General features: G+C 39.9%; 1 protein-coding gene across 1 annotated transcript; it reads right to left on the bottom strand.

Annotated features, from left to right (window-relative positions):
• Window positions 1-326: 326 nt before the first annotated feature.
• On the bottom strand, window positions 327-23,530 carry LOC115797579 (butyrophilin-like protein 2). The gene is made up of 7 exons (XM_030754180.1): window positions 23,401-23,530; window positions 18,849-18,933; window positions 17,914-18,255; window positions 17,311-17,589; window positions 4,208-4,549; window positions 2,435-2,842; window positions 327-1,170 (listed from the first exon to the last, which is right to left on the bottom strand). Exons 2-7 carry the CDS (start codon window positions 18,922-18,924, stop codon window positions 758-760), a joined length of 1,860 nt encoding a protein of 619 aa, XP_030610040.1. The 5' UTR covers window positions 18,925-18,933; window positions 23,401-23,530; the 3' UTR covers window positions 327-757.
• Between the last annotated feature and the right edge of the window lie 3,783 nt (window positions 23,531-27,313).

Here is a 27,313-nt window from a genome sequence, read left to right as displayed (position 1 = left end):
TGGCACTACAGCATGTAAAAATGTAAAGATAAGGTCAGGCAGACTTGTTCTAGGGTAGGAATTCAAAGGTTAAAATCATTAATAAAAATAAATAAATAAACAGGTCATAAGACTGCCCATAAACTTCAAATCACTTTTTCCACTGAATCATTATTAATTAATTGTTTTTTTTTTTCTTTTTCTAAAAGTTGACAGATATCAATCCATTGCCATGTGTTCGTGATGGCAGATGCTAAAGATACTTCATACACCTAGGACACAAATAACAGGAAAATACACAGAAAAAAAAAAAAAAAAAAAAAAAAATCACTTTAATGATAGTGGGCTAGTTTCCATGAACAGATCTTCCTCCATCTCTCACAGTATAATTCTTACTTACACACAGACACAATTCAAAAGATTAAAAAGATAACAAACTAACAAACAAATGAAGAAATATCTGGCAACACATTTAAAAAAGACAGAAATGAGGGAAAAAGCACAGCTAAACCCATGTTGCATTTGTCATGTGTTACTCTGTCCTTCCCTAAAGGGAAAAAGATGTAGGTACACAACTGAAGAATAGAATAGAATAGAATGCCTTCATTGTCGTTATACAGAATATACAGTGAGATTGGAGGGGAACGGGGAGTGTAAAGTTAACATGCAACTTTTTATAAGAGTTGACAAACATTGTGATTTTTAGCAACAAATTGAATAAATAAAAATCCTGCTGTATTCTCAGACAATAGTTCATTGTTTTCCTCTTCTGAGATGTTTAATTCTTCAAGTGTTTACGATTTTTTTCTGTGTCCTTTTCTAGCTTTACTTTCCTTTCTGTCATTTGGATTATAATGTTCTCTGTTGCCTCCATTAGTTTGTCTGTAATCACTAACAGTTCTTCATGTTCTTCCATTCTCTTCTTCAAGTCATCTTGCCATTGTTCATGCTTCTTTTTGGGGGGCTTCTTCAGCTTACTTGTGACCTCTTTCATCTCTGCTTTGTCCTCCTGCAGTAGTGAGTTGAGTTTATCTCTCTGGTTCTTCAGATCTTTCTTCTTCTCATTCTGGTTTTTAATGATCTGGTGGATATGTGTCAAGTCTTCCTCATGGTTCTTCAACTCATCTTTAAGTCTGTTTTTTTCCTCACCTTCTCTCTGTGAATGCTCCTCCATCCTCATCTCTCTTTCATCTATGAACAAAAGAGAGAACAGATACTTTCCCAAATTGTTGTATTTGTCGGGTAAAATCAAATCAGACGACATCACTTAAGAACAAAATAATACACACGACTGTAAGGAAGACATACCCTGTATCTGCTTTGTCTATTGTCATAATTTTGGCCATAAACACACACTTGTTTAGAATGAAGGATAAAATGTTAGAAATCAACATGTATGACACATGTTGGAGTTCTAAATTTGTGTACCACCACTATTAAAGTATAAACAAAAAGTTATCTCTTTGAATCATTATTTAAGAGACTGACTATAAAGTTACTGCCCTACACCCACGCTGACGATTGTAAAACAAAAATCCTCTCAAAAACCAGTTGACTTTCTAACATACTTGATAATTCACTGTAACTGGAAGTCCAAAATAAATTTATGAAGGACATTTGAATTAACATCTTTTGTTCATCTTCTTCTTCTGGGGACCTCAGAAAAGTACTGACAGTTCTGCTCCTGTAGATGAGACAGGTAGCAATCTGAAAAGTCGTATATACCTCCAGCTACAGGATGAGACCATCCGTCAAGAGTCCAATTACTCTTAGACTGCCAACACATTGCAACCAGTCTCAGTCAAACTGCAGTGATGAGAGTAACTTTGCATGTCTGGAACATAACGCTCTACAGTAGAGACTCCAATCAGCTGGTTACCAGCTGGTTATATTCCTTTATGAAGGCAAAGTTTTTGAGCAAATATCAGATCTATGAGAGTGGAGCTGGACTCTGAATGTAAGAAGTTAATGTGAAATCCTGTGTATGTTGCTGACAACAGACAGCAACAAATCGGCATTTTTTGATGATTTATCACAGTAACCATCATATCACTACAACCAGATTACATGTAATTGACAAATTAAATTAAATTCAATCACAAACCAACAGCAGACTGATAGCAGATTGACTCCATCTTCTTGCCTTTTTATCACCATTTTGTCTCTTTGGAGATGACAGCTGACTCTGAGTCAGTCCACACTTGGTGCTCATCATTTGCACAACTATTGCATGGGTTTAATAATATTGGTCAGGCTCTGATCTACATCCACTGTTTTCCCTACTTTTAGCATAAGGGTGTAGGATTTGTTTCTGTGTTTGTGACACTTTTATCTGAACCACATTTGTGCTTCTTAGGTCTTTAATTTAAAGGCAGTTACTGTAAAATAAGGCATTAAAAACAGATCTGATGATGATTTGTGTTTGGTGAAAAAGTACAATGAACTTTGAACTCACCAGTTTTCTTTTGTTCTTGCCTCCATATTATGAATAATATGGACGTTATTGTGCCAACTGATATTAAACAGAGAACCAAGTTGACGATAATGTGAACAGCAGTATCAGACTGGACCATAAAGAGATCGTCTGAAACATGGATGTGCGCCTCTTTGATTTGGCTAATAGACTTTTGTTGGACTCTGCAGGTGAAGCTGTAGCTGTGTCCTTTCTCCACAGACACTTTGCTGCTGACAGTATAGAGACCATCAGAACCTCTGACAGTCTTTGTAGGTTCAGCAGAAATGAGTTTGCCCTCACTGTTCAGCCACAACAGCTGAGGCTCTGGATACCAGCCATTAGATTCACACTCTAACACAACTTTATCTTTGACTGTGGAGAGTTCAATGAGTGGTGAGGAAACAGAACCTGCAAAGAAAAGAATTATGAGAACTTGTTTAAGTGTATTTGCCAAATTAATTAAAACATTCTTTGAGTGACCCTCTGGCTAAATTATTTTTTAAAATGTTAATCTAATGCCAGAGTGGCCTAATCAACAATAATATTTTTCCTTCATAAAAATGCCCCTGTGCTTATTGCAAGTCTTCCTGTCCAATTTAATCGTGTTTACTGTCATTCAAATGCCCAATATTGTAGTTCTGGTTGTGTAAAGAGCATTCTACACTGACCCAGGGATATGTGAAATTAACATTTTTTTTAATGTTATTTCATTGTTGGTCCATATATCCATGTAGTCAGCCGTCATTTCCATAGTATGGATGTCTTGCTTGTGACATTGGGTGCCAACCTGGCTGGTCAGAAATCCTTAATTTTGGCTGAAATTACCCTCTAGCTATCCAAGTAGTCCTTTTGTAAAGTCAACTGTCCGCCTGGTCTATCCAGATATCCCCATACTGAGCCTTGTTGGTCAGCAGAAGGGCTACCCCTCACTGAGGCGTTTGTTCTTATGGGGTCATGTGCCTCTGGGTTGGCAAAATGCCCACTGATTGGGTGGACAAATCCCCCCTGATTCTAAATTTCAGTATTGTTTGTCTTTGTTAACTGGCAAGGGCCCGGTGACGGGCCGTTTGTAGTCCCTTTTATATGGCAGGCTAGACCCTCCCATTTTTATTGACACGTTATTCGGCCAATCATGTAACTGGCTGCACCAAATCACCTGACAAAGCTACGTGATGCCCTCTGAGTATTATTGGCTCTGGGAAACCCATTTCTTAACATGATTGGCCGAATGAGGTGTCAGTCAAAATGGGCGGGTCTAGCCTGCCATATAAATGCACTTCATTCGGCCCGCGGACCAGACGCAGCTGGTTAATAGGCTATGAAATGGTTTGTTCAGAGCCAATAATAACCAGAGGGTGTTATGTAGTTGTTTCAGGTGATTTTTTTTGCTGCCAGTTAAGGGGTTATGGAAATTATTAAAGTAAAATTTTCCATCACAGTCTTGTATCTCTCTTTTTTGTCCACTTTTTTGTCCACAGTTGCCCCATGTAGCTACTCTGGTTGCCAAAATGTCTCTGTAGTCCAAGTGTCAGTGTGCTCAGTCCAAATGTCAAGTAAGAGCTATTATAGGTCACCCAAATAAATGTATTTCTATTCTCAAAACATGTGGAGGATCCACTTTCTACAGGTGAAGACCTGATGTTTCCTTTATCCCTCTTATTATTCTGAGTACGTTTTCAGTTTAGCCCAGATACCCACAATGTCTGTGCTGCTTTTTGTCTTGACATTTAAATTACAAAGTGAAGACATGAATCTAAATTAAATTAAACTAACCTACAGTTAGCTCCATCACAGATTCTGCACTAAATTCGGGTGCATGGCATTTGTATGTTCCTGCATCTGAGAGTTTCACTGTGGAGAGTTTCAGTGAAATGTCTCCACACTGCAGTTTGCTGACAGAGAGTGATGTTCTTCTTGTGTACAATGAATTCTGCTCAGTCAGCAGCTCCACACCATCTCGCCTCAGATAGACAAATCTAGGTTTGAGGTCATTTCTGGACCATTCCACAGTCAGATCACCAGCATTCACAGCAGGTTCCAGGTGGCATGGCAAAATGATGTCATCACCAATCATTGCCACTACTGGCTGAGTTGGACCAATCATGTGAGACTGACCTGAGGAGAAACACCAGAAGTCTGATTATATATATTTTTTTCTCACTAGAAGATTTGAGCAAAAAAACAACAAAATCAATTTAGACCAGTACCAGCATTCAAAGCCAGTGTATCCAGTAGAAGTACAAATGGATGCATGGTTCACTGTTTGATTTGGATTCAAAATATTTTATCTGGTACCTACTATAATAGGTTTTGTTTGAAGGAAGAGACTTACCAACCAAGAAAAAACAAATTCAGGGACACACAAAAAGCTGCAGTTTTGTAATTGTGAAGTTTTTCAGGTGTAATCATGAGTTTGCAAACTCTGACACATGAACCATTCAGGGGGCATAAGTCTTATATCAACATCAGGATGAGAAAGATCGGAGGAAAACCTACAGTATCAGTGCTCCACCTCCCAAAAGTATAAATATTCAGTTTGCATTTCTTAATCTGGGATTAACTCAGTAAACTTTGGAACTGAAGAACATAATCTGGCGGAAACAAACATTAGGTTGTCAAATAATTAAAAAATGTTCAAGCTGTGGCTTCAGATGTTTCTGTGAAAATGAAGATGTCTTTAGATTGTCGACTTTTGTAATGATTGTGTGAATCTTACCTTCACAGCATCGTGTTAGAAGGAGGAGAACACCATGATGTAAAACCAAGAGAAGGCTCACTTTTACAGGACTCATTCCAGATGCCTGGAAATAGTAAAAGTAAATAAATACATAATTATCCCTGAAAAAATAAAAGCATAGATAATTAAACAAAAGAAAAACTGAGATATTTATCAAACCACTTCCAATTGAAGTGGTTCTTTAAAACTGATAGTTAAATAGTACAGCCTTTCAGTAACAATGTGACTTTATATTTTTATTAAATGTCTAATGAAATAAAAATTGCAGTATTTGCAAGAGGAAAAGTAGCCACCCATTCATTGCATCATGGTACATATACTGTGAGGGGACTATCCCCACCCACAGCAGTGGTTTATCCATCATTTCATGTTACAGTGTATCACAAAAGTGAGTACACCCTTCATTTTGTCAGTGCTGTCCCATGAAAGGATATACTTTCATATATAATATATATTTAATATATTTATGCATAGACTGCTTTATGTTCTCGGGGTCACTGGGGTGAGGGTGAAACCTGTTAGATCTTGGGTGTGCATTTGTGGCTTTTGGAGAGTTGCCAGAGTGAGCGCTGCTGCTCATGACACCTGTAACACTGTGTAATACTTCAGCAGTGTTTTATGACAGGTACATTCCTAAAATGGAGTTCTGTAGGCCCCCACCCTTGTGTTCTTGTGGCCAAAAGGGGGGGCATAAGACTTGGCTAAGAGGGGTGATACTGATGATGTTATCTTAGCAGATGTTTGAATAAAAAGATTCATCATGGTGACGTCTGTTTGAACTGTCATAAACCAAGAGGTACCCCTGTGATGTGTGAGCCGTAAAGAGTGGGCGTATTCGAACCAAAAGACAATTGGATGGGATTCAAGTTTCATGGGCTGAGACTTGATGTAAATTAGGAGAGGTCAAAGGCAAGTGGGTGGTTACCATCTTTAGGATATAAATGCCAGCCAGCTCTTTGTCTGGGCTCTCTCTACTGACTTTTCTCTTTTCTGTCCTCTTTTTCTTCCTCTTTCCGCATCTTTCTCTGTCTTTGTGTTTCCCTCTTCTCTTCTTCTCTTCTGTGTGTGTAGCTTCGTCTCAACTATGTTACTGTCTGCATTTTAGTTTTTGTTGGTGTTCTGTGTAACTAATATGTCTGATAAACAGCCTGCACCAAAACCTGCTCCTCCCAGTGAGTTTTTGGATTTAATTGGGTTTCAATTTTCGGCCAGAAGGAACACGGAGACCCTAAAATATGTCACCCACATTTTTGGCGTCAACAAACAGGATTTGAGGTAGGAAGATGTCAGCAGACACTGCCTGCTTTTCAGAGAGCACCAAAGCCACAGCAAAAATTAATTAAGCAGAGTTTTTCTGCATAAATTTGGTGCTGTCTGAGAGCAGCAGAGGCTCTGCCCAGGCCTGAGGGAAATAAAAACTTATTAACTTATTAACTGTCATCTTACCTTCAAGTAAAGAACTTGTGGGAAACTAAGGGTCTTAATTGATTTGAAAAAAGAGAAATTGTTGAACTATTTATATTAATGATCACTGGTTGAGCAGGCTCCTGTGCTGTGTCATGTCTTGCATGTGAGTGAGTGACATTCAGTCAGCAGAGGCAGGTCAGGCCGCCTCTGTCATCAGTAAAATACCAACAATGATAAGAGAAAATACATTTGACCACGTGACTGTTCTATAAAACTGTTTTATAAACCTGTTTTCTCCATCATTTCAACACTTTAATGGTGAAAATCGCAGAATTTATGCATCGCCTGTTCAAACACATGGAAGAAATGCAGGGTGAGCCAGTGCAGTGCTGTGGCTCACCTCTGGTGGCGCTGTGTCACATACAATAAAGGAAGGAGGCAGTTGGAGCGTGCCCATTGCTGTCTCTCTTCATATGCTAATATACATGTTTGATTACACATGTGGTGCACATGCTGATGTTCCACAGTCTGTCTAATATACTGAATGAATGTGTGTGATCGGTCATAAATGCACAGTGAAAATATGCAGGGGGAGGCAGAAAGTACGATAGGGGGCAGTGCTGCCCCCATCTTCAAATAAAGGTAAGATAATAAATGTTTTTCTCTTTTAATTTAAAAAGAGACCCCCCCCCCCCCCCCCCCCCCCCCCAATGGAAAAAAAAAAGTTTGATCTTACATTAAATATTTGTTTTTCTTGCCATCATCATTGAACAGTATGGAGTTGATTAAAGCATAATTAATCATTAGTATAATTAAAATTGAAATCTAAGCTTCTATTTTGGGTTCATATATGTAAACATCTAATTCCAAATGAGTCAGATGTCACACCCCTCACAAACCTCACCGCACATCACTGGGCGCCATGTGTATGTGTGTGTCTGTCTGCTGGTGTGTGTGAAGAGGTCAAAAGGTTAACCTGTAGCTGAGAGCTGGGGGGTTAGTGTTTGAGGAGTGATTTTGAAGTAAAAATCCTTCACGGAGATTGTCACTGTTCTCGTCTCTGTCCAAACAAGCTGTTTGGATGGAGACAGAGTCAAGCAGCTCAGGCTGGAAGGAACAATGTGTGTGAGTGATTGCAGCTGCTGTGAATGGTGTTTGTTTGGTGTTCTGTTTTTGTTAGTCTGTCTTGTTAGTGTTGTGTTGTGTAGCGCTTTAGAGATTGAAAAAGGAACTCGTCCACGGAGGTTACCGCTGATTTTTTTTGCGATCTAACAAATGGTTCTAGGCCGGAAAGAAGTCGGGTCAGCTCAGGTTGGGGGAGATAATCCCCAAAGTGTGAGTCAGCATAAGCGCTTGGGGACTTCTGGAGTCAAATCAGAGGTTTTTTAATTAACAAGGCATAATGACTCGGTTTGGAGGAATGGAATGAGAGAGGCAGCTTGTCTCAGTGGTTACCGTTGTTTTCTTTTGGATTCACAAATTAATACTTATGTCCATGTGATGTTTCAGTTTTTCTTTTTTAATAAATTTGCAAAAATTTCTACATTTCCGTTTTTTTCTGTGAAGATGGGGTTCTGAGTGTACATTAATTAGAAATAAAATGAACTTTTTTGATTTTAGCAAATGGCTGCAATGAAATAAAGAGTGAACAATTTTAAGGGGTCTGAATACTTTCCGTATCCACTGTATATAAGTGATATTTAGACTGTAAAGTCTAAGATATAAAAGACATTTTTCTTGCAATTTACTTCAAAGAATAGACATGTCTGACCTCATCTAGATAAACCAGGGAAAGAATGGTGGGTGCAAAAAAAATCACACTTTAAGTTTAAAGCAAAGGGGGAAAAAGCAGTTACAGAAATATGTGCTGGAAGTAGCAAAATGTTGGGTTAAAGCGGCAGGAAAAAGGGAAGACAGTATAGAGAAAGGCAAGAGAGGAAAAGAGAAAAAGGTAACACTGTGCTTCCTCCTCCTCCTACTCTTCCTACTCTTCCTGAGCCTACACCACCCCCTACACACCCACAATCTCAAAAAAAAATTGTAATGTTGTAATGTACCAGAGGAGGTAAAGGGAAAGCTTGCAACTCCAAATCAAAAAGCAAAAGGACAAAAAAGGGATAACATAAAAGTCTGCTGCTTCAAATGCAATAAATGGGGACACTGGAAAACATCTAACACAATAATAGAGATTGATTACACGTAGAATTTAAGCCACTCTTTGTTGGACTGTTGCTTTACAACAATTATGGAGCCTCTGCTGAGTTCATCAAAGTAAAACAGACTGAAGTCTTTCATGTTGTTGTGAGATTAAATCTATAGATCAATTTTTCTTCGGTTTCATTTGCCTTAACAGAGAAATCAGCAGACCTTTAACACACAGATTTAGTTCTCATCACTTTGTAGATTCGTAAAGACAGATTTTTTTCAAAATCAAGAAACAAGAATCTATAACCATGATTTGACTCATAACAAGGAATGAGATCATTGATTCTGTTGAATTTTGAAGGTGTGAAAAAACTAAAGGTTTTTGAAATTTAAAAAAAATGTAGCAAGGTGATAATGTACAGAAATAGTCAGAATGGCTTTTCTACAGATACACTGAATCACTGAGCCATAAACAATGTTATGTCTCAACAGGAGGGATATACAACTGTATATACATTACAATATAACCCAAATTGTGATTTAGAAAATATACTTACTGTTGTCAAAGGAGGACAGAGAGACTATGAAACAAGCCAATCCTTTAATCCTCACGCTGAAGGGGCCAAAAGACACAGATTGAGAATATTATACTTTAGGAGCATATGTTACAGGTGCTGAGGCAGTGGAGTTGCTCAAACAGAAATGAAACTAAAACCCTCTACTGAAGGTGTCACCTGCATTCCTTCAAAGTGAACAACATTGAACTATCTTGTTCCACCAGTAACCGTCAGCACTCCTCCACATTTTGTGCCCTCTTCAGGAATTTATACCTGTTTTACCAGGATGAACACCTCTGCTTAAGCGTGAGGCAATGAGTCCGACTGAACGAATGCACTTTAACCTGGAGCATTGTGTTTGTTACTAAGAAGTGAAGCCAGAAAAGCAGTGTGATCACATTCCAGAGCCATCACAACCTGCAGAGCCGCGTCTTCCTTATCTCATAAAAGATGGCTCAAAAACTGCCCTTTTTGCATGATGTCACACTGAAATGTATCTTTGCATGTATCTTTGCAACTAAATAAATGCTTCATAATTTTGTTAACAGAGTAAGATGGTGCTAAAAAGGTTGTGATGGATGAAAACAGAGAAGGAGGCAGAAAGGAGAAAGAAGCAAATCTGTGTGTTCAAATGTCTTTATATGATGCCTAAAAACCCTAATGTATAAAGTTTTCAAGTTCAATGGATTTAAGGGCATTTTTACTAATAAAAGTGTAACAAATATTGCTCTTCAGCACATTTGCTAAGGGGCTTTTTTATGTAAATCACTACGGTCAGTCCTCATCTGAGAAAAAGAGCTTCAGTTAACTCACAGCATCAGCAGCTACTTTAAAAAACGTGGTTTATTAAAGAGAATTACTGGATAATGGTAATGTTTTACTGACCTGAACATTAGGTCGAAAAAGAGAATGTCGAGTACAAGGATGAAAGCAATCATTTTGCCCGGCTAATGCAACTGCTGCTTTGAAATAAGAGTATGTAAGTATACACACACACACACACACACACACACACAGACACAGATATCAAATAAAGTTTCATGTTGCAGATGAAAATCCTGCCTTCTGCTACAGGATCAAAGTCACTCACATTTGTCCGAGGGCTGGAATTTTTCTCTGCAAACATTGTGAGAGCCAGATGCTCTCCTAAAATAAATTCAAATTAATATTGTATTCTAAGTAATATATAATCATTTGATATAACAATTTTCCTTTCAAATTTATACTGTTTTTTTAATGATGTGCAAGTCTTGCACTTAAATGTTCTTCTCTGTTATATTGACGGTTGTTATGGAGACAGCACAATTGTGTGCAGTTGTGCTCATTAGAGATATGATGATCACGGGAAACAATAAAATATAATAAGAGAGCAGCCAGTTTATCTCTGCATGATCTACTTTTCAGAAGCGTTTTTGTTGTAGATTTTTTTAAAAAGAATATAGAAACATGAAGAGTTCAGATGCAAAACCTTCCAAATCTGCCCACACTTCGCTATTAAAAGAGTTTTTTTTATAATCTGGATCTTATTTTAAATTTTAGTCATTTCATTTCACAGGCAATGGTGGTGCCTTTTTTAAAAAACATAAATATAATAATTCACCTACTTTTTAATAAATAATACTTTGTTTTGAGGCAAAACCAGCAAAATCTACAGTCCGTCCTCTGCCCAGTGTAAACGAAGGCCCAAATATCAGACTATGATAAAAAGATTTCAACATAAATTGGCACAGTACAACCACAAAGGCACAAAATGGCAGCATGTTTATGTCAACAGTAACAGAATAGTAGATACTAGGCCGCAGGGTTTGTGACAACCGAGGGACGGACACATGGAGGGGCTGTGACCACATGTGGGTACACACCAAGCTGCTAAGCCGCCTATCCGTCAGGACCCCCCCACAAGCAGATAGTGTGAGAGACCTGTGCAGGCTGGGGAGTACGCTTAGCAGCCAGTAACGATCCTTCCACAGGTTCACCGACAAAAATCTTGTTCCGACTTTTACTTCCTTGAGGTAGACAAGTTTGATCGCCGAATATTTTGTCTACACAAAACAAGGTTAGACTCACCTTTAGCTGTGTTTACAATCTGACCACCACCGACAAAACATCCCGATCGAGATCAAAAATACAAGTGGCAGAAATGAGCTTCCTCTGAAGGGTGGCTGGCCTCTCTCTTAGAGATAGCGTGAGGAGTGCAGCCAGTCATGAGGGGCTCAGAGTGGAGTCGCTTCTCCTCTTCATCGAAATGAGCCAGTTGAGGTGGTTCAGGAGGCCTCCTCTGACATCAAAATGGTTTTCCCACCCAGAGAACTGTTATGTGAAGGACAGGAATTTAATCTCTGGAGCTTGAAAAAGGCGACTGGACTTCTTTTTGTTTCTTGAAGACGTTTCACCTCTCATCCGAAAGGCTTCTTCAGTTCTCAACCAAATGGTGGAGAGACCCAGGTATTTAAACCCCTGTGGGCGTAGTCCCCTGGAGGTGGTTATGACCCTCTATTGATCATGTGCTTGAACACAATAGAGGGTCATAACCACCTCCAGGGGACTACGCCCACAGGGGTTTAAATACCTGGGTCTCTCCACCATTTGGTTGAGAACTGAAGAAGCCTTTCGGATGAGAGGTGAAACGTCTTCAAGAAACAAAAAGAAGTCCAGTCGCCTTTTTCAAGCTCCAGAGACTACTATGACCTGGATAACTGAGAATCTACACAGACAGACAGGAATTTAATTGATTCTAATGCGGTCACAAAAATTCTCAGACTGAATGGAAAAGGAAGTGACTGGGCCTGATACTGTCCACTTTCCTGGCTTTCCTGGCTTTGTCACAACCTGGCTCAAGGAATGTGACAAAAAAGAGAAAATGTCTGCAGATTCTGGCAATGCTGCTTTCTGTGTTGCATCCAAATTTGGGTCAGTTCCACCCACTAAAAAGACAGAAAACGCAGCCAAACCCAGTTGCCGTCACACTTCTTAAAGACATTCGCAGAGGAATTAACTCCAGCTTGGCACCAGCTTTTTCAGCTCTCACTTGATGCACAGACTGTGCCAGAAATCTGGAAAAAACCCATAATTCCAGTTCCAAAAAAGACATGTCCTCAGGAGAACAATGATAATAGGCCTGTCACACTTACCTTAAATGTTATTAAATTACTAGAGACACTCATGATTAGTGAGGGTGAGATGAAGCTTCACAAAGTATTGAAGCTTTCTATTCAATCGGTGAACCCATGGGTCGAAGCTTCATGGTGCTTCATTTGCTCTACTGCTCCATCAAGTGGACAATAACTGTAAGACAGGCAGAGTGATTATACTCTGTGGCTTTGGTGTGTGAAGCTTCAAACTGAATAAATGAATGTTTGTGATGCCGATACAAAAATTCTGAACTTATTAACATGGTGTCTGTGTTTATAATACAATGGTGGGGTCAAGAGGGAAAGCAGAAACAAATTGGGGTGAATCCTGTGATATGAATGTGATTGTTTTATTTGGTTTGTAACTGTGCTTATGTCACTATGGACAGTTTATTTGAGGGATGAAGGGATGCCGTACGAGCACTCAGTATGTACACAAAACAGGTTTTCAGGTCTCCAGTGTTGTGTCAAAAAGTGATTTCCTATCGTTTTTTAAATGTTTTATCTTTGCTTATAGACTGTGGTGCACAGCATTTATGAAGGGCTTATATATAAAATAAAGAAAGGAATTATTTTGCAAATATATTTATGACTGTGCATCATTGTATCTACATTATAATTAATCACGTCCTTTTTGGCTACTCTTTATAGAACTGTAATCTTATATTTATTGCAATTTCTGCAGCCCTCGTGGATCTCTTGGGGGAAAAAAGACATTTTTAATATCAATGATAATTTTAACCCTCATTAATAAAGAATATATGAAAGTCACTTTGCCAAGAAGTGATTGCAGCTTCTACCATGTGACAGAAATGTTCTTTATGACTCAAAATGAATTGATATCATTCATAAGAGATGATGTTTGATATATGCTTGACAGATTATAGGTCCGCAAGTCCTTTACAATAATATAAATACCAGCAATAATTTTTGGGCAAACACCGGAAACCACTTTTTGGCACAAGTCCGGCTATTCAGATGACAACTCTCTCCACTGCCGCTCTGTAGTGAGGCAGCTCATGCAGTGCAGTCCACATTCAAATGGGAGGAAAAAAAAACATGGGAGAGAAAAAAAAAGTACTTTAAGCTTGAGCTTTTATTTTATGAATGTATATAATATAGATGAATAGGTATGCGTCCTGCATCACTGTGGTTGTTTGTGAGCTGAGTGGCTGAGAGGAGAGGGGGGCGGGGCAGCAGTGTGTGTGTTTGTGGTGATCGAGTGAAGCAGTGATGGTGAGACAGACAGTCAGGGTCATTCCTTCGTGCCTGTACAGTTTTGGCGTGGGTACAGTCAACAGGAACCTCTGAATTATAAATTAAAGGCAACTCTCACCGATCCGTTAAAGTCCTGATGGACGCTGCTGTATCAATATTAATGTGAAAGCACATGGCCTAAAATGAAAATGTTGATAACTGTGAATGACCCCACAAACTCTGACAATTATTAGATACAATAAAAAGCAAAAAGCAGTTTCAGTGTCTGTTCTCCTTGCAGGTGTTATCAGACAAGTGAAAGAGACCAAAACCACGTGTCATGGCGTGCAGGGAAAGGAAGGACCCAACTGCAGAGGCAGACGTAAAATGTTAGAGCATTTATTTGTACAAAGCAACAAAGTTTTTGAAGGGGAAGGTCCGGGGATAGGCAGGCTCGTCTCCAGCACTCCGTCGGTCTGACAATGCGTTCACTGGCCCTCGGAATCCTTGGCTCACACACAAACAGAACCCGGCTCAACTCTGGTAGGGGCAACGAGCCAGCAAGGACTGAAGACCTCCTTTGGCTTAAATACCCATCAAGTGAGTCTCAGGAACAACAGGTGAGTAATCAGTGATGGAGAACAGGTGTGCAGCACACGGCTGGAAGAGGCTGGCCAGAGGGTGGAACAGATGTCGAGCCTGCCCAAAGAACAACAAAAACACACCCACACAACACACTGCTGGCCCGGAGAGGGCGGGCTCTATGACAACAGGTGAAAAAAAAACCAAACAAATCCAAGTGCTTTATATCTCAGACTCTGATGATGGTCATAATTTAGGGTTCTTGGACACAAAAACACCAAAGTAACAGACAGGAGTTGTCACCATGTCACTGATTTGTTGACTTGTGTTTTTTTTTTGTTTTTTGTTTTTAACATAGGAGTCAATGGGGATTAGCTCAGTCTAGGAGCATATATAATATTTCAGCAACTGTAGTTCCATCAAAAATATTGTCTTGTTACTGGTGTTCATAACTGGTAGAAGACAAATATTTAAGTCACTAAAAATATAACAGAAATAATTCCCAACTGATATGTAAAAAAAAAAAAAAAAAAAAAAAAAAGCAAGCTCCACTTCTATTTGCCTTACAGTTCAATAATATGAGTCTTGTCCACAACATTGACAGATGCGTCATCTCTACGTGAATTCTCCGTTACACTGAGGATTAGCATGTGCAGTGACATTTCAGACAGTAGGTGGTGCTATTGTCCCATATAGCATGTCTTAACCTGAACCTTATAACTGTCACACTTTCTTCTCCAAAACTTTATGTGTATTGTTTCATATTGTTTTGATTTATTGGTTGCATAGGAGAAGTCAGACTTTCACCTACTGTAACTTATAAATTGCTCTCCAGGATGCAGCTATGGCATTTTTGTCTTAAAACAAGATTTTCTATTTCTTTGTGGGTCTGTGGACTTTTTAGCTACTTTATTTATTTACTATGGACTTCTTTCATACATATTAAAATTTGGGATAAAAAGATTCTATTGATATCACGTTGAAATATTCTGAAAAATGGCACTACAGCATGTAAAAATGTAAAAATAAGGTCAGGCAGACTTGTGCTAGGGTAGGAAATAAAAGGTTAATATCATTAATAAAAAAAAAAAAAACAGGTCATAAGACTGCCGATAATTCAACTCACTTTTTCCACTGAATCATTATTAATTAATAAATTATTGTTTTTTTTTTGTTGTTTTTTTTGTAAAAGTTGACATCGATCCATTGTCATGTGTTCATGATTTCAGATGCTAGAAATACTTCATACACCTTAGACACAAATCACAGAAAAAGACAGAAAATGGTAACATTTAAAGAAAACAGTTTAATGATAGTGGGCTAGTTTCCATGAACAGATCTTCCTCCATCTCTCACAGTATAATTCTTACTTACACACAGACACAATTCAAAAGATTAAAAAGATAACAAACTAACAAACAAATGAAGAAATATCTGGCAACACATTTAAAAAAGACAGAAATGAGGGAAAAAGCACAGCTAAACCCATGTTGCATTTGTCATGTGTTACTCTGTCCTTCCCTAAAGGGAAAAAGATGTAGGTACACAACTGAAGAATAGAATAGAATAGAATGCCTTCATTGTCGTTATACAGAATATACAGTGAGATTGGAGGGGAACGGGGAGTGTAAAGTTAACATGCAACTTTTTATAACAGTTGACAAACATTGTGATTTTAGTAACAGGTTGAATAAATAAAAATCCTGCTGTATTCTCAGACACTAGTTCATTGTTTTCCTTTTCTGAGATGTTCAACTATTCAAGTGTTTACGATTTTTTTCCGTGTCCTTTTCTAGCTTTAGCTTCATTTCTGTCATTCGGATTATAATGTTCACTGTTGCCTCCATTAGTTTGTCTGTATTCCCTAACAGTTCTTTATGTTCTTTCATTCTGTTCTTCAAGTCATCTCGCCTTTGTTCATGCTTCTTTGCTCTTCTCTCTGTGTTTGATTTGGGGGTCGTCTCCAACATCCTTGTGACCTCTTTCATCTCTGCTTTGTCCTGCTGCAGTAGTGAGTTGAGTTTGTCTCTCTGGTTCTTCAGATCTTTCTTCTTCTCATTCTGGCTTTTAATGATCTGGTGGATATGTGTCAAGTCTTCCTCATGGTTCTTCAACTCATCTTTAAGTCTGTTTTTTTCCTCACCTTCTCTCTGTGAATGCTCCTCCATCCTCGTCTCTCTTTCATCTATGAATAAAAGAGAGAACAGATACTTTCCCAAATTGTTGTATTTGTCGGGTAAAATCAAATCAAAGGACATCACTTAAGAACAAAACAAAAACAACAAACAACCAAGAATAGTCACTTAAAGAACATCAATTGTAAGAAGATAAAAAAAAAAAAAAAAAACTTAAGACAAATTATTAGAATATATGAATAAATACGTCAGATCTATGAGAGTGTGGCTGGACTCTGAATGTAAGAAGATACTGTGAAATCCTGTGTATGTTGCTGACAACAGACAGCAACAGATTTGCATTTTTTGATGATTTATCACAGTTAATCATCATATCACTACAACCAGATTACATGTAATTGACAAATTAAATTAAATTCAATCACAAACCAACAGCAGACTGATAGCAGATTGACTCCATCTTCTTGCCTTTTTATCACCATTTTGTCTCTTTGGAGACGACAGCTGACTCTGAGTCAGTGCAGACTTGGTCCTCATCTTTGGCACAACTATTTCATGGGTTTAATAATGTTGATCAGGCTCTGATCTACATCCACTGTTTTCCCTACTTTTAAGATAATGTTGTAGGATTTGTTTCTGTGTTTGTGACACTTTTATCTGAACCACATTTGTGCTTCTTAGGTCTTTAATTTAAAGGCAGTTACTGTAAAAAAGGCATTAAAAAAAGCTGATGATTTGTGCTTAGGTAAAAAGTACAATGAACTTTGAACTCACCAATTTTCTTTTGTTCTTGCCTCCATATTATGAATAATATGGAAGTTAATATTCCAGCTGATATTAAAGAAACAACCAAGTTGACGATAATGTGAACAGTAGTATCAGACTGGACCATAAAGAGATCGTCTGTAAAAATAAAGAGTCATAATGTGCTCGACTCTACTTTCTGTCAGTGTAAATGAATGTAAGTCATAAACCATTTCTCTACCTGAAACATGGATGTGTGCCTCTTTGATTTGGCTAATAGACTTTTGTTGGACTCTGCAGGTGAAGCTGTAGCTGTGTCCTTTCTCCACAGACACTTTGCTGCTGACAGTATAGAGACCATCAGAACCTCTGACAGTCTTTGTAGGTTCAGCAGAAATGAGTTTGCCCTCTCTGTTCAGCCACAACAGCTGAGGCTCTGGATACCAGCCATTAGATTTACACTCTAACACAACTTTATTTTTGACTGTGGAGAGTTCAATGAGTGGTGAGGAAACAGAACCTGCAAAGAAAAGATTGTGAGAACTTGTTTAAGGGAAGTCGCCAAAACAATTAAAAACATATTTTGAGTGACCGTGTTGCTAACACTGTATTTGTCTTTTTTTTTTGTTGTTGTTTTAATGCCAGACTGGCCAAATTAGTGTGACCTGCTTGGACAATAATACCATTTCTGCATAAAAATGCCCCTGTGCTTATCATAAGTGACCCTGTGCTTGTCCTATTTAATTTTATTTACTGTCATTACATTTCCCAATGTTGTCCTTCAGGTTTTCAAGTCATTTAAATTACAAAGTGAAGACATTACACTAAATTAAATTAAACTTACCTACAGCTAGCTGGACCGCAGATTCTGCACCAAATTTGGGTACAAGGCATTTGTACGTTCCTGCATCTGAGAGTTTCACTGTGGAGAGTTTCAGTGAAATGTCTCCACACTGCAGTTTGCTGACAGAGAGTGATGTTCTTTTTGTGTACAATGAATTCTGCTCAGTCAGCAGCTCCACACCAACTCGCCTCACATAGACAAATCTAGGTGTGAGGTCCTGTTTGGACCATTCCACAGTCAGTTTAACAGCATCCACAGCAGGTTCCAGGTGGCATGGCAAAATGATGTCATCACCAATCATTGCCACTACTGGCTGAGTTGGACCAATCATGTGAGACTGACCTGAGGAGAAACACCAGAAGTCTGTTTAGGTGGTTTTCTCACTTCAAGATTTGACCAAAAAAACAACAAAATCAATTTAGGCCAGTGTATCCAGTATAAGTACAAATGGATGCATGGATCATTGTTTGATTTGTCTTCAAACTGCTTTATCTGGTAACTACTGCAGTAGGTTTTGTTTTAAGGAAGAGAAGAAAAACTTTCACCAACAAGAACATATTTAGGGGCACATAAAATGCTGCAGTTTTGTAATTGTGAAGTGTTTGAGGTGTTTTCATGAGTTTGCAAACTCTGACACAAGAACCATTCAGGGGGCACAATTCTCATGTCAACATCAGGCTGAGAAAGATCGGAGGTAAACCTACAGTATCAGTGCTTCACTTTGCATTTCTTAATCTGACATTAACTCAGTAAACTTTGGAACTGAACTAATCAATTTAACTAAATTTACATACATAACATAATTTGGTGGAAACACCATGAAGTTGTACAATAATTAAAAAATTTACAAGCTGTGGCTTCAGATGTTTCAGTCTCCTGTTAAAATGAAGATGACTTTAGATTGTAGACTTTTGTAATTATTGTGTGAATCTTACCTTCACAGCATCGTGTTAGAAAGAGGAGAACACCATGATGTAAAACCAAGAGAAGGCTCACTTTAACAGGACTCATTACAGATGCCTGGAAACAGTAAAAATAAATAAATCATCAACCCTGAGTAAATAAAAACACAGATAACTAAAAGAAAAACTGAAATATCTGTTAAACCACTTAAAAGTGAAGTGACAAAATGGTTCTTTAAAACTGATAGTGTAGTATCTGGTGCACAACATGTTTGTAATTTCTGTGTGTTTTTGCTGTTTTGCTGAGTAAGGACAGTGAGGCATGAGGAGCCCCTCTGGGGTGAAAAGGCCTAGGGCCATAAGTTTCCCTGATTACATATGTTCATGTCAAAAAGTTAGGGATAATATGTATAGATAAGCTTTCTGTGTGTTGGGGCTCGCATCAGTCCTATAGTGAAGTCATGTGCATTAGGAAACAGATGTCAGGAACGTGGGCAACAAAAAACAGGATATTTGATGGTTTATTAGCTGAAACATTGACATGCTCGAGGAGTTTGACTTAAGCCTCTCCCGTTCATCATGGACGAATGTACAGACATTGTTCTTTTTGTAATAAACTACATTATTCTTCAGGTTCTGTCTACAAGAATTTCTCCAACACTCACAGCAGGATGGAAACAATCCCACCACATTAATAGTTAGATAGTACAACATTTCAGTAATCATATAAGAGATTTTGCTTTGTTATTTGGATCCTAGACAATTTGATTTAACCCATTTTTCCATTCTCTTCTGTTTACGATGTTCATGGTCGCAGGGGGGCTATAGCCTATCCCAGCTGTCATAGTGTGAGAGACAGGGTACACTCTGGACACGTCACCAGGGCTAACACAGTAACATACCTATGGGCAGTTTAGAACAACCAATTAACTTTACGTCAGTAACTGCATGTCGCCATACTGTGAATGTTATTTCATATTTTTATTATATGTCAAAAATTTACAGTATTTGCAAGAAGAAACATTAGACTAAAAGAATGTTTAAGAGGACAGATATGTTTAAATATAAATCACATGTTGATAAATCTGCAGAGATCTGAACTGTTACTAGCAAACCTGCAAAAAACAAGAAGAGATGGAACAGTCAAGTCTGGCTTTGTGAATTCCCACAACATTGCAAAAATAAACAAAGAAAGAAAATCTCTGCAAAGCATGCCGTAAGAAAAAAGAAGAAAAAGGGTGGAGGGTGGAGCCTATCCCAACTATCATAGGGTGTGAGGCAGGGTACACCCTGGACACATCACCAGAGCTAACACAGGGAGAGACATCCATTCACACCTACGGGAAATTTAGCAAAATTTACAACAATTAACTTAACCTCACTAACTGCATGTCTTTAGACTGTGGGAGGAAGCCCTACATAATCATGCTATATATTTTGGTTTCACAATCTATTTGCAATCAGATTGCCTTAGTGTCTTCAAAATGCTGTTAAAAGATTCTAATTTTAATTGCAGGACTTCTGAGTAACAACTTATTCCATTTAATTCACTTTGTTTACTTCAGTCATGGCTGTGTTTTAACAGTTAAATACACGTCAACATTCCCTTCCCTGGATCACCTCTTCTTCCTGCTCTCGTCTGAGACGGTCGCACTATCTCTCTCTCCCTGCCCTCCCCATCTCTCCGCTTGCTGCTTGCTGTGAGAGCGTCTTTCACACACTGTCCGAATAAGAACCAGTAATTCGGCTCCTCCGCCGGCCTTGGGCTGGCAACCATATCGCTCCAGGGCTCTGTGTGCGGCTGCTCTTCCCCCTACTCCGTGTTGTGATTTGTGAAGCTGGATCTGGTGTACCACGGCCGCTGATGATATTCCATCACTATCAGCGAACTGTTTTGGCTAGGAGCTGGCATCTGGCTCCACAATGCCCCCACCCTCTCGTCTCCGTCTGCATCCTGACCTCACCTACCGCTGCTATCCTAGCTTTAAATGTGCAAATGTGCTTTGCTAAGGTGGTTTTTTTGGACCCTGGTATGGTTCTCATTTTGAGCACTGTACCAGATGACTTTTTTTAACCTAACTACCCCATGATGTGTGTTGTTTTCTTCTCCTGCTAAAGGTAGCGCTGCGTGTCGGCTGCATGACCTCAGGACACCTGTCCCCCCCTGTTGTTTCTGTCTTTGTATTTCTTGGATGACTGTTCTGGAACGCCAAATTTCATTATATATTTTTGCATATATATGACAATAAAGAAACCTTGAAACCTGTTTAAGAGTTTTAATCAAGGACGTTCATTTGTAGAAGGTGTCGAGTATAACAAAATGTGTATAAAAAGTGGAATAAGACTCAGGACAGAGGTTGATCAGTTAGTATGTGGGAAAAAATCTGAGTGTTATAATTATTATCCTTTTGTCAGGCTCCACTACCAATAGAAATGCTGTGTGCTGTGTCAGGTTGTTTGAAAGAATGTGTAACTCTCTCCTGTGAGCCTTTTGCATGATGTCTCACTGAAATGTAAAAGCTCTCTTGCAAGTTTCCTGAAATCATTTTCTTAACAAGACGTCCTTTGAAGCCGGTTCTCCACATCTCTCTTCTGTTCTTTCAAATACATCACTGCTAAGCCATGCATGCAACTAAAAAGCCCTCCACCTGAGCCCGTTAAAGGGGTCGTAGGGAATTTTTGTGAGGCCAGTGACAGGGAAGGACACGGAGAGAGTAACGAGATCTAAGAGAACAGTGAACTCCAGGAACTGAATGCACTCAGGGTAAGGAAGAATCTTAACTGTGTGATGAACTAGGTCTAACATGTGAGCCATTTTTTTTTGCAATTTTAATTGCAAAAAAAAAACCAAATACACATGTTGCACCTTATCTATAACCTATAGCTATAACAAAGAGCACTGTGTCTAAGATATAAGAGGCCTTTTTCCTTCTAGGGATATAAACGTGGGCAGCATGGTGGCATGGTGGTTAGCACTACTGCCTCACAGGTAGAATGACACCCAGAAGGTCTGGGTTCCCACAGTGCAAAGATGTGGAGTTAGGTTAACTGGTCTGTCTAAATTGGTGTGTATAGTTGTTTGTCTGTCTGTGTTAACCCTGTGACAGGCTGGCGACCTGTACAGGGTGCATCCTGCCTCTCGCACTATGTCAGCTGGGTTAGGCTCCAGGCCCCCCACAACCCCAAGCAGGATAAGAGGATGGATGGATGGAAATAAATGTACTGGACCTTATCTAGACAGTAAAGTCTAAGTTATAAGAGACATTTTTCTTGCAATTTACTTTGATGATATACATGTTGGACCTTATCTAGATGAACCTAGAGAGTGGTAATTGTAAAAAGATTGAAATAAATTTTAACCCTATAATGCCAGGTCGCTGCTGAAGCACCCATTACCTGCCGTGAATAGCTGGTTAACACCGAGCATATCACCATTGTGGCCCTCACACCAGTAATCAGGCTGGTTATCCAGACCATCTGCCCCCCACTTTCGACACCCATTAGTTTGCATATCGTGCAAACAGATCCACAGAGGACGCCATTGCTGTTGCTCTCCACTCTGTGTTGAGCCACTTGGAGCAGCAGCAGAGCTACGCTCGCATGCTCTTTGTTGACTACAGCTCAGCGTTTAACACAGTCATCCCGGACATTCTCACCACCAAACTGCACACCCTGGGCCTCCCCCCTCTCACATGTTTCTGGATCAAGGACTTCTTAACCAACCGGCCCCAGACTGTGAGACTTGGCCCCCATCTCTCCTCCACCCGCACACTGAGCACTGGCTCCCCACAGGGCTGTGTGCTGAGCCCCCTCCTGTACTGCCTCTACACCCATGACTGCAGTCCGGCCCACAATAACAACCTCATCGTCATATTTGCTGACGACATCACAGTGGTCGGACTCATCTCAAGGGGAGATGAGGCAGCTTACAGAGAGGAGGTCCTGAAGTTGACAGCCTGGTGTTCAGAGAACAACCTGGTACTGAACACCATGAAAACCAAAGAGATCATCACTGACTTCAGGAAGCGCAGGACTGATCCAGCCCCTCCTCTACATCAACGGCGAGTGTGTGCAGAGGGTCCACACCTTCAGGTGTCCTCAAATCTGCTGATCTCTCTTGGTCAGATAGCTGTTATCAAGAAGGCTCAGCAGCGACTTCACTTCCTGAGGGTCCTCAGGAAGAACAACTTGGACTCAAACCTGCTGCTGACCTTCTACCGCTCATCCAATGAGAGCCTGCTGACGTACTGTATCACAGTATGGTACGGCAGCTGCACTGAGGCGGACAAGGTCAGGCTTCAGAGGGTAGTCAAGACAGCACAAAGAATTGTTGGCTGCCCTCTCCCCTCCCTGATGGACATCTACACCTCCCGCTGCATCAGCAGAGCCAAAAACATCATCAAGGACAGCTCACACATCAAACTTTGTGTATAATATCACCTTTTTTTTCAGGCAGCCAGAATGCCTTTTCTAAAGATACCCAGAATCACTGAGTCATAAACAATGTTATGTCTCAACAGGAGGAATATACAACAGTATATACATTACAATATAACCTGAATTGTGATTTAGAAAATATACTTACTCAAGTCAAAGGAGGATAGACAGGGACTGTGAAACAATACAATCCTTTAATCCTCACTCTAAAAGGGCCAAAAGTCACAGATTCAGGATATTATACTTAAGGATCATATGTTAAAGGTGCTGAGCCATTGGAGTTGCTCAAATAGAAATGAAACTAAAACCCTCTACAGAAATCATCACCTGCATTCCTGCTCCTCCCCCAGCAACAGATCCAAGACACTCCAAATGTCTTGGCTATGTGGTTAGAGAGGGTGTTCAATCAGTTGAGAGAATGAATCAGTCTAACTGTGTTGTCTGCTCTGTGGCTAGACCTCATTTAACCACAGTCCCATTTCCAAACGACCTGGTCACTGAGCCAAAAGGATTACACTGTATGACCCAACTATATAACCAAAAACCATAAGGAAAAAGTGGAGATTGCACAACACTGAACTATGTCGTTCCACCAGTAACCATCACCACTCCCCCACATGTTGTGCCTTCTTAAGGAACTTTATACCTGTTTTACCAGGAAGAGCATGTCTGTCTTAAGTGTGTGGCAATGAGTGGTAGTGCATGAATGGAATTTAATCACAAATGTTGTGTTTGCTGCTAAGAAGTGAAGTCAAAAGGGCAGTGACCACATTCCAGAGCCGTCAGAACCTGCAGAGCCATTTCTTCCTTATCTTGTTTTCAGAGTGTACTGTTTGAAATACACCTTTAGAAGACGGCTCAAACGCTGCCCCAATGAGCATTTTGCATGTTGTGTTACAGAAAAGTAAAAGCTCCCTTGCAAGCAAATAGTTCCTTCATAATTCTTTGTTCTGAGTGCTTTGTGTTTCCTGGACTTTGGTTGTTTTCCTAACAGAGTAAGACACTTATTAAAAAAAAAAAAGTTGTGATAGGTGAAAACAGAGAGGAAGACAGGAAGGAGAAAAAAGCAAAACTGTTTATGTTTAGATGTCTTTATATAATGCATAAAGACACGATGCATAAAGGCTCTCAGTATAATGCATTTAAGGGCATCATCTGGGGAATTGCACGAGCCATTTCCTTAAAAGAAACATACTAAGAAAAGTAATAAATATTGCCCTTAGGTACATTTGCTTAGCGGCTTTTTTATGCAAATTCAATTCAATTCAGTTTTATTTATGTAGTGCCAAATGTATTTATACTGTGCCAAACTAACAGCACAGTGTTGTGGTGGTGCTGCCTCGCAGCTAGAATAACATCTAAAAGGTCTGGGTTTGATTCCACCTTGGCCCTGGCCGCTCACTGTGTGGAGTTTGCATGTTCTCCCCGTGTCCGCATGGGTGTCCTCCAGTTTCCTTCCACAGTCCAAAGACATGCATTTACTGGGGTTAGGTTAACTGGTCACTCTAAATTGTCTATAGGTATGAATGGTTGTCTGTCTCTTTATGTTGGCCCCACGGCAGGCTGGCATTCTGTGTGGTGTGTACAATCCACCCCTCGCGACCCTGAACAGGATAAGTGGATAAGAATTGACGGATGGAATTTGCTGTTCGCTCAGAGTCAAATAAGTGTCCATCAAATTTAGGCAGTAGGCTGAGATTTTTTTGCAGCATCAAACTGAACTCCAGAACCTGCAACTGGTCTATTGGAACATCTCAACTTTTCCAGCTCCAGCTGCATGTGTAACAGCTCCCTCTGCTGCTCAAAGGTCAGTGCAGGTGGACCAGACTGATCACTAGCACCCTGATCACTAGCTGCCTGCCTGCAAAGAATCCCTGCCTCCACAGGACCCTGTTTTAAACCAACCTTAACAGAATCTTTCAACTTTTTATCAGCTATGTCAATTTTGTAATGGTCAGTTATCACAATTAACTGTTCCTCAGTACACAGTTCCAATGACAGTTCTGAAGGAGACTGAACAAAACTATGCAAAACAGAAGCCATTTTCAACAAATTCCACAACCAAAAAGCAACCCACCTGCTGCCAGACTGGGTTTAGTATAATTCAATTCAATTCAATTCAGTTTTATTTATATAGCGCCAAATCACAACAAACAGTCGCCTCAAGGGTGTGTATAGGAGACACACCCCACTATACCCCAAAAGAGCTAATAAACTGCACCCTATGCTTCATGCAGTCATGTGTGTGGTGGTGGTGGGGTGGGGGTCTTATGCACACAAACCCAATGGAGTGAAAAAAAGTAACGAAAAGTTGGTCACCCTCTATCTCCATGGAGGTGCTCCCGAGCCGATGTTAGGGGAAAGGGAACAAGGAAGCTCTACCCACATTCACTGCCACCTAAAAAACAAAACACCACGAGCGTCCCAATGACACTCGCTGATTAACCTCAAATGGGGAGGACTCCTACCAAACACAAACCTAGTACAGGCCCAAAGTGAGTCACAAAACCAAATAACAAATGATAACCACACAAAAGGAACCAATGCCCACTGCTCACTCCAACAAAATGGCCCAACCAAAATCTCCCCTGAGCAAACAGCCTGGGAAACCAAACCAAGACCTAACAAAACACGCAAACAACCAGAGTAGCCAAACAACAATGAAACCAAACATTTAACGAGCTCCCACTTGTCACAGCCTGGCTCACAGCCCATGACAAAGAATGAGGGGAGGCAAAGATATGGGCCAATCAGATTAGTTTTATTGAAAAATATACAAATCAGAAAGAAAGATAAATATGGGATGTGAATATGTCAGTATGTCCAGTGTATGTGTGAGTGGACTTGTATCTGGGAATCTGGACTTTTTTCTGAATTTTGCAACCCCAAACCAAACTAAAACAAAAGCCAAACCAAAGTTACCTGGAGGAGCAGAGAGGGGAGAATGGTTAGAGCTCTGTTTAAATTACTGAGTCCAGGTGGCTCAAATTACTCAAGGCCCACCTCTACCTGCTAACCCTGCAGGAGGCACCGCCCCTGCAGGTCAGAGGAGGGCCCGTGATACCCCCCACAGTCCAGAGACATGCAGTTAGTGGGATTATGTTAACTGGTGTTTCTAAATTGCCCTTGGGTGGGAATTTATGACAATTGTAGGTGTGAATATGAGAGCGAATGGTTGTGCCTCTTTCTTTGTTAGCCCTGTGACAGGACCTCTATCCTGCCTCTTGCCCTTTGACAGCTGGGACAGGCTCCAGGATGGATAATGGATGGGCAAAGGATAGGCCAAGGTTCTATCATGGGCCACCATGTCATTTTAAATAGAATAGAACAGAATAGAATAGAATGCCTTTATACTATGGAGGACCAAAACTGACATAATCAGAAATAAAAGCAGAAATATATATATAGTGTATATATCTTGTTTTTCCTTTTCCTTATACACGCGTTTTCATCAAGAAATATATAAATTTTCTTTTTCCTTTTCCTTACACATGCGTTTTTCATCAAGAAATGTAAATATAGTGTTTTTCCTTTTCTTTACACGCACGTTTTCATCAAGAAATGTATAAATTTTCTTTTTCCTTTTCCTTACACATGCATTTTCATCAGGAAATGTATATATTTGTTTTGCCTTTTACTTATACAAGCCTTTGTTCTTTTTACATTTCCTCGTCCGCTTTTCCTTTACCACATGTATTTCTGCCTGCTCTTTTTCCTTTTCCGTATGCATTTCTGCCTCATTATGCAAATAAGGAGGGTTGTCTTCTTGCTCCAGCTCCTCTACTATTGGTCAATAAACAGGAAGGAGCAGGATCCATGTGCAGATCGATTGTGCATGCCTGCGCCTTTGGCTATATGTCTATGGCCATGGGACATGTTTCGCAGCAGCGCGGGCGAAGACATCGAGGAGTTTACGGAAACTGTTGTGGGATTTATTGGGAAAGTTGGTGATGACACTTCACTTAGGAGGACCCTCAGGACTTTTCCCAACCAGAAGCCATGGGTGGATATATCTGTCCGCGACGCCCTGAGGTCCCGCACCGTTGCCTACAACTCCGGCC

This window comes from Archocentrus centrarchus, chromosome 18, assembly GCF_007364275.1.
Source record: "Archocentrus centrarchus isolate MPI-CPG fArcCen1 chromosome 18, fArcCen1, whole genome shotgun sequence".
NCBI classification, from domain to species: Eukaryota; Metazoa; Chordata; class Actinopteri; order Cichliformes; family Cichlidae; genus Archocentrus; species Archocentrus centrarchus.
The sequence above is the reverse complement of the archived record's forward strand: the minus strand, read 5'-3'. Positions and strand labels throughout refer to the sequence as shown.

What these genes read in the sequence shown, in the direction of transcription:
- LOC115797579 (XM_030754180.1), bottom strand. Translation starts at nt 18,924, where the DNA reads ATGAGTCCTGTTAAAGTGAGCCTTCTCTTGGTTTTACATCATGGTGTT. An exon ending in TCTAACACGATGCTGTGAAG is followed by an intron (nt 18,256 to 18,848) that starts GTAAGATTCACA and finishes GTTTCTCCTCAG; the next exon opens with GTCAGTCTCACATGATTGGT. An exon ending in GGCACACATCCATGTTTCAG is followed by an intron (nt 4,550 to 17,310) that starts GTAGAGAAATGG and finishes GTTTCTCCTCAG; the next exon opens with GTCAGTCTCACATGATTGGT.